At 43.4% G+C, this 8,368-nt stretch overlaps 1 protein-coding gene across 1 annotated transcript; it reads left to right on the top strand.

The window, feature by feature from the left end:
• The first annotated feature begins 551 nt into the window (after positions 1-551).
• Positions 552-3,626, top strand: LOC149441356 (toll-like receptor 2). Its single transcript, XM_089657452.1, has one exon. It carries the CDS (start codon positions 568-570, stop codon positions 3,052-3,054), a length of 2,487 nt encoding a protein of 828 aa, XP_089513578.1. The 5' UTR covers positions 552-567; the 3' UTR covers positions 3,055-3,626.
• Positions 3,627-8,368: the final 4,742 nt, after the last annotated feature.

The raw sequence follows: 8,368 nt of genomic DNA on the forward strand, positions 1-8,368 counted from the left end.
GCCTTCAAAAAATGGACTGAGCAAGAAAATGGCACTTGCGTGGGACGGTTGTATCCCCTGCCAGGTTTTCGTGCCCCCTCCATGGAGATTCTCCACTTGTTCTGGTGACCGTTGTCACCAAAAGAAAGTGATGGGAAACCAAAGCTTGAGATATCACCAGGAAAAAAAATAGACCACTATGAGCAGATTTCCTCTCACTTTGGAGACAATCCCTCAATTCCTGTTGTGTCTCTGAGACAGGAAGTAAAGGAATATTTCCCCCGTGAGACACAGAGCTTGACGTGTGTGTTCATCCTTGAGGGTGCTATCCAAGACAAAAATACAGTTTAAGGTGGTGAAAATGTGCTCCAGCTAGTTCTTTCCATTGTCCTGGAGTAGAACTCAGCCCTGCCATACCCTTTGCAGACAGTTCCATTGCATGCCCAGTGTAACTTTTGGGGAAATGAAAAACGCTTGGAGCATAGACCTCCCCACCTACTGTTCGTGGGGTTGACCTTCGTTTGAAGCATCCAGCTAACTATTTGTATTCTTACATTTTCAGAAAAGAAAGATGTGGATTGACTAGATATGCCCCAGTTCACTGGGTGGTTGATGACCCTCATGGTCTTGGTTGGAGCTTCGACACGGTGTCAGTCACTTTGTAATATCAGCACGGATGGAAAAAGGGCCACCTGCAAAGGACAGAAACTTGAACAAGTCCCTCAAAACCTCTCGGAGAGCCTGGAGTACCTGGATATATCGTATAACAAGATTTCGGAATTAAGAGCCAACCACTTTATCCGATACCCCAATCTACAAGTGTTGAACCTGAGATTCAATAATATTTCGTACATCGAGAACCAAACATTTCAGAATACCTTACTTTTGACAAACTTGAGTCTGTTTAATAACCTTCTCTCGGAGATTCCCAATTCTTCCTTGAAAGATCTGAAAAACCTGCAGATCCTTGACTTGGCGAACAACCTCTACAAGAGTGTCACTCTTGCGGATGTCTTCAGCACTCTGATGACTCTGACGGATTTGTCCATCGGAGGTCCTCTGGTCTCCAGCATCCTAAAAGACGACTTTGTTTCCATCCAAAATACCAGTCTTCGTAACTTTGCTTTGAAATCCAAATCTAGCTTGGACAATTACGAACCCGGGGCCTTCTCGGTTCTGAACACTCAGAATTTGTGGCTTGACATCGCTGTGGACACAAATGCAACTCTACTGGGTGATATGTTGAAGGATTTGACAAATAAGTCTCTCGCGAGCCTCAAGTTTACAAACTTGTTTGCGTTTTCCTGTTATATGGGCAATGTGGATATATTTTCGTATCTGCCGTATATTGGTTTAACAGATCTGGTCTTGAACCGGGGAAAATTTAATGAGAATTTCCTATATCTGCTCTTGAAGAATGTCCAGAGATCTTCTGTAAAGAACCTTTACCTGTTCTCTATTGATTTTACCCGTTCTCCGAAATTTAACACGTCAGATGTCACCATTGACGACCTAAATTTGGAAAACCTGTTGATCCAAGACGTCACCAACGTAGATCTACTCGGGTTTGACTGGACATTCGCCTGGTTTAGCAAGGTCAGCCACCTCAGTGTCATTAACATGAATTTCAACTACGTCCCTTGCGAAGCTTGGGCCCAGATGACCAACGTGGTCATGCTCAATATATCGGGCAACCGTCTCTTGGCCACATACCTGTACAACCTGTTGTGCATAATCACGGTGTTACCCAATATTGAAATATTCAATGCTAGCTACAACGAAATGCACAGTCTGAAGACCATCTCTCTGCTGACGGCTCAGTGGCCAAAACTCACCCACCTTGACTTTACATCAAACCAGTTTGGGACACTCGAGGAATCTTGCGTGTGGACATCTAACATCAAAGTGCTTATTTTGAGGGACAATGTGCTCCAATACGACGTGTTCCAGTGTCTACCTACGACCGTGGAATATTTAGACCTGTCCAATTCTCAGCTCGAGCAACTGGATATGAGGTACTTTAAAAAGGCTACGAATCTGACCGAACTAAATCTTCGCAACAATAGAATCAAATTCATACCACGCGAGTGGAGCAGTCCTAGCATTCAAGTGTTGGTACTGGAAGGCAACTCTTTCGGAATTATCGATAAGGGTTCCTTTAAAAACCTGCCCCAGCTGAAAAACTTGACGGCCGGTAACAATCCTTACTACTGCATGTGTGACCTTTATGACTTCTTTACAGACGTTTTGGAGCAGGGATCTTTGGTTCTTACCGACTGGCCCGATAATTACTACTGCTATCACCCCGTAAATGTAGTGGACACTAGAATCGATGATTTCCACCCAGGAAAACTGGACTGTAATGTGGGCTTGGTGGTGGCCATATCTGTATCGGTGACCGCATTTGTTGTCTTTGTCTGCATGCTTTTGGGTTGGAAATTTAATGCGCTATGGTACATCAGAGCAACGTGTCAAATAGTCAAAAGTCGATATCGGTCACGGAAGGCTGACCAGAGGAGAAACTATGACTACCACGCTTTCATATCTTACAGCTGTTTTGATGCAGATTGGGTAAGAAGGGTCCTACTCCCTCACCTGGAGGACTCCAACCCAACCCACAGAGTATGCATCCATGAGAGGGACTTTCAACCAGGGAAATGGATTATCGATAACATAATAGAGAACATTGAGAAAAGCCGAAAGATTATCTTCATTCTGTCGCACAACTTCATCAACAGCGAGTGGTGTAACTACGAGCTGTACTTCGCCCACCAAAGAGCCATTGGCCACGCATTTGAAGATGTCATCCTGGTGGTCAAGGACAGCATTGGTATGGAGGACCTGCCAAAAAGATTCCGTAGGTTACGGAAAATCCTAAGGACCAAAACCTACTTGAAGTGGCCTGAGGAGGAAAGCAGACAACCCTTCTTTTGGGTCCAGCTGAAGAACATCTTGGGAAAGGACAGTTTGAGCATTACGGGGCACGATAACTTAAGTATGGTGAATGAAACTGCTATTGTAGGGCAGGAAATGGCAACCGTCAAAGTGAACGTACCTGAGAAAAAACAGACTTAGAAGCCGTGTTCTCATATTTTAAGACCCGTTGTTGCCCTTTAATGATGTCTATATTGTAAATATTACTTTGTGGAGGCAAGTTTGCCCCGTACACTTACTGTGAAAGTTCTTTTTGACACATAATCAAGGATAGAGTGGGTTCCCATTTTTTTGGGCTGACCAGTCTAATTTTTTGTCCTTTTTTCCAATGGCTCGAATTTTGGCCAGTTCCTACAGCATTGACTGAAATTCCATCCATCGGTGGTCTCAATCGGTCAATTTAAAAACCCAACTGTACTGGGTGGAATATTGTTGGCAAAACGATTGAATCCAGTCAGATGCTGTCACTGTTCAGTTGTTAAGGGTGTCACGGTTGTTTGGAATACGATTGCTGGCAGTGCAGATTCCTCCAACCATGCTCTTTACCATGGATGGAGAAATCTATGGACTTAAGTTTGAATCTTTATTGTCACTTTCCAGAACCTCACGTAGCTTAAAAAAGACAGTTTTGGATGGAGTTCTATACGTTTTGACTACCTTCTCTGTATCTTCTGAGCAACAGTAAAAAAGAAAATGTTCTATTTCCCATTTGACATCATCTTTTGGATCTCCAGTAAATGACCTCCAGTTTGCATTGACCATGACCCTCCAAACATAGGGGTCTACAAGTCCCAGTACACCTTGGCAGCCAACAGATGTGGCCCACCTGGCTTTGCCCCGCTGATTCCAAGCCCGTACCCAACAACAACTCCTCCAAAGGCTTCCAGCCCGTACCCAACAACTCCTACAAGGGCTCCAAGCCTGTACTCAACAATTCCTACAAGGGCTCCAAGCCCGTACCCAACAACAACTCCTCCAAAGGCTCCAAGCCCGTACACAACAATTCCTACAAGGGCTTCAATCCCGTACCCAACAACTCCTACAAGGGCTTCAATCCCGTACCCAACAACTCCTACAAGGGCTCCAAGCCCATACCCAACAACTCCTCCAAGGGCTCCAAGCCCGTACCCAACAATTCCTACAATTGCTCCCAGCCCGTACCCAACATCAACTTCTACAAGGGCTCCAAGCCCGTACCCAACAACTCCTACAAGGGCTCCAAGCCCGTACTCAACAACAACCTCTACAAGGGCTCCAAGCCCGTACCCAACAACTCCTCCAAGGGCTCCGAGTCCGCACCCAACAACAACTCCTCCAAGGGCTCCGAGCCCGTACCCAACAACTCCTACAAGGGCTCCGAGCCCGTACCCAAGAACAACTCCTCCAAGGGCTCTGAGCCCGTTCCCCACAACTACTCCTCCAAGGGCTCCGAGCCCGTACCCAACAACAACAACTCCTCCAAGGGCTCCGAGCCCGTACCCAACAACTCCTACAAGGGCTCCGAGCCCATACCCAACAACAACAACTCCTCCAAGGGCTCCGAGCCCGTACCCAACAACAACTCCTCCAAGGGCTCCAAGCCCGTACCCAACAACAACTCCTCCAAGGGCTCCGAGCCCGTACCCAACAACAACTCCTCCAAGGGCTTCAATCCCGTACCCAACAACTCCTACAAGGGCTCCAAGCCCATACCCAACAACTCCTCCAAGGGCTCCAAGCCCGTACCCAACAATTCCTACAAGGGCTCCAAGCCCGTACCCAACATCAACTTCTACAAGGGCTCCAAGCCTGTACCCAACAACTCCTACAAGGGCTCCAAGCCCGTACTCAACAACAACCTCTACAAGGGCTCCAAGCCCGTACCCAACAACTCCTCCAAGGGCTCCGAGCCCGTACCCAACAACTCCTACAAGGGCTCCGAGCCCGTACCCAACAACTCCTACAAGGGCTCCGAGCCCGTACCCAAGAACAACTCCTCCAAGGGCTCCAAGCCCGTACCCAACAACAACTCCTCCAAGGGCTCCGAGCCCGTACCCAACAACAACTCCTCCAAGGGCTCCGAGCCCGTACCCAACAACAACTCCTATCCGCTGCACAAAGTATTGCATGAGAAATCTGTGAAAGTTAGGAGATTGAACTCTCACCCTTTTATTTGTAGGTTACATTGATGTAAGATTGTGATTGTACATTTGTTGTATATGTATAGACCTTTTGCATTTTTTTTTTTAATTCATTATGTGGTGGTGCCCTTTCCTCTTTACTGTGCCTAGTATTCTATGCTCTGCAGTACAAAACTTTTTTTTTAAAGGGTCAAAGTGGTATTTCAAGTAATGTTAGGCTTAATGTAGGGTAATGCGGCATTAGCCTTCACAGAGAATCCGAGAATCCTACCCCCCGGGCTCCTGCATTCTAGTACATTGTTACACCCTGATGCACAGGCTCTGCATATTGCAGTACACGGTGTTCAAAACAATTGTGCATGGCAGCATGCCAGCGCAATATGTTCTGTGTGACTGGGCCTTTAATGCCTGGATTGTTCTCTCTCTGAGCTGCAGCAGGTCCCCTCCATCTATGTTCCCGGCTCCACCCACCCACTGCAGTTGTCACAGGGAAGTCAAGCTTTGACCATTTGCGTTTTTCATTTATAGTATGCAAAATGGAGAATGCAACAGGAGGAGTGAGACTCCCTTCCTTGGAGGCCCCTGATGAGACTGAGGATGTTGGTGGAGGACTAAACCATGGCAGCGCCCAACCATAATGGAAATACCAGTTCTGGGTTCTTGGCCAATGAACTTTTTGCCTCTCCTCCCTTGATTTCAACATTTCTATCCTTTACCTTTTTAGAGCGCCACCTCCTGGCTCAATTTTTTTTTTGTGTTAACCGTTCTGAAGTTTTTTCTGTTACCTATGTCCCTATTTGGGTGGGGAAGAGGTAGGAACTTCTGTTGTTTTTTTTGGGGGGGGGGGGGGCCTTCTTTCCTTCTCCTTCTCCCTTTTTATTTTTTTTATCTGCCCCTTCTTTTTTCCCCTCTTTTTTTCCTCCTTTTTTTGCCCCTTCTGCTTTTTCCCTATTTCTCTTCCTTTTTTTATTTTTTTTATTTGACCCTTTTTTATTCCCCTCTTTTTTCCTCCTTTTTTTGCCCCTTCTGCTTTTTCTCTATTTCTCTTCCCTTGTTTTTATTGGCCCCTTCTCTTTTCCCCTCTTTTTTCTTCCTTTTTTTGCCCCTTCTGCTTTTTCCCTATTTCTCTTCCTTTTTTAATTTTTTTTATTTGACCCTTTTTTATTCCCTCTTTTTTTTCCTTCTTTTGCCCCTTCTGCTTTCTCCCTATTTCTCTTCTTTTTTTTTTTTTTTTTTTTTTTTTTATTTGCCCCTTCTTTTTTCCCCTCTTTTTTTCTTCCTTTTTTGCCCCTCCTGCTTTTTCCCTATTTCTCTTCCTTTTTTTTTTTTCTTTTTGCCCCCTCTTTTTTTCCTTCTGTTTGTTTCTCCCCTATTTTCCCTCCTTTTTTTTTTTTTCCTTCCAATTGTTTCTCCTTTTTTTTCCTTCCTTTTTGTTTTCCTCATCCTTTTTTTCCCCCCTTTTTTCTACTTCCCTTCTATTTTTATTTTGTCCCTTTTTTTTTTTTTATCCTTTTTTTTTTTTCCTCCTTTCTTTTCTTTCTTTTTTTCTCTTTTTTCCCTCCCCTTTTTTTTGTTTTTTTTCCCTCCCCTTTTCCCTTCCATTTTGTTCTCCCTTTTTTTCTCTCTCTTCCACTTTTTTTTTTTTGTTATGTTTTTTTCTTTTCTTCTTTTTTTTTTGTATTTGGGAGAGAGATTTGGCCTCGCCACTTCCTGTCTAAATGACCTAAATTGACGTGAAGGGAAATTTTGTTATTGGGGACAGAGATTGCAATAGAAGCCCAGTAGAGGTTTCAACTTTTCAGCACTTTATTTAAATCCAACCCCCCCCCCCTCAAAAGTAGGTTTGGGTGACGTTACACTTTATATCTTTGCCACACCAGACCTGGACTTAATTGGGGGGGGCACTGACTGGAGATCAAACCATATGAGCAGCTAAAGCGTGGGGGTACTCCCTAAAGAGGCGGGACTATTCTGTAATGAGCCCCACCCCTTTCTGTCTATGTAATTCTCTTTGGAAGAATGTAATAGAATGTTATAACCGTAGTCAGAGGTGTCATGGTGGTCTCCATGGTTGTCACACCAACCTGTAGAAGTCTGTCCACTTAGTTCATTTCATTTGTGAATTTGCTGTTACAGATTTTGTAAATCTATTTATGTTTTTTATAAAAAAAAAAAAAAGGCGGAGACTGGCGTGTCCGTGTTTCTTCAAAAATTTGTTTCACGCTGAAGTTTATTCTGCTTATATTTGCCTTCCCTGGACATATACACATATATATATATATATACACACAGTATGTTGAAATGCATTTTTTATATATTCCATAATATATATATATGAAAAATATTTTAAAAATATATATTTTGTAAATATATTTAATTTTTTTAACATATATTATGTTATATTATATATATTGTAATTTTAACATACATTTTGTAAATGCATTCCAAAAATGTAGATTACATTTATTTTTAAAGTCATGCAATATATTTGAAAATGTATTTTTAAAAAATATTTTCCATCTTTTGTAATATATATATAAAACGCATTTCAACATACTGTGTGTGTATGTATGTATGTGTGTATTAGAGATGAGCGAATTATTTAAAAATTCGATTCGGCTGATTCGCCGAATTTCAGGAAGAAATTCGATTCGATGCGAATTAATTCGCTACGAAGTTAACTTATAAAAAGGGTTTCTAGGCTTCAGAGAGCCTTTAAATTAGTGCAGAACACTGTACCTTTAATTTAAATGCCCTTGGAGATGAGGAAGGAGAAGGAGAAGGATGAGAAGAAGGAGAAGGAGAAGGATGAGAAGAAGGAGAAGGATGAGAAGAAGGAGAAGGATGAGAAGAAGGAGAAGGAGAAGGATGAGAAGAAGGAGAAGAAGGAGAAGGAGAAGGATGAGAAGAAGGAGAAGGATGAGAAGAAGGAGAAGGAGAAGGATGAGAAGAAGGAGAAGGAGAAGGATGAGAAGATGGAGAAGGAGAAGGATGAGAAGAAGGAGAAGGATGAGAAGAAGGAGAAGGAGAAGGATGAGAAGAAGGAGAAGGATGAGAAGAAGGAGAAGGATGAGAAGAAGGATGAGAAGAAGGAGAAGGATGAGAAGAAGGAGAAGAAGGAGAAGGATGAGAAGAAGGATGAGAAGAAGGAGAAGGATGAGAAGAAGGATGAGAAGAAGGAGAAGGATGAGAAGAAGGAGAAGGAGAAGGATGAGAAGAAGGAGAAGGAGAAGGATGAGAAGAAGGAGAAGGAGAAGGATGAGAAGAAGGAGAAGGAGAAGGATGAGAAGAAGGAGAAGGATGAGAAGAAGGAGAAGGAGAAGGATGAGAAGAAG

Source organism: Staurois parvus, unplaced genomic scaffold, assembly GCF_062004578.1.
Source record: "Staurois parvus isolate SC_StPar_1 unplaced genomic scaffold, SC_StPar_1.0 ptg001001l, whole genome shotgun sequence".
In the NCBI taxonomy this organism is placed as follows: Eukaryota; Metazoa; Chordata; class Amphibia; order Anura; family Ranidae; genus Staurois; species Staurois parvus.

Bases quoted from the DNA above. Each gene is read 5' to 3' on its own strand.
- LOC149441356 (XM_089657452.1), top strand. From the start codon at position 568: ATGCCCCAGTTCACTGGGTGGTTGATGACCCTCATGGTCTTGGTTGGA.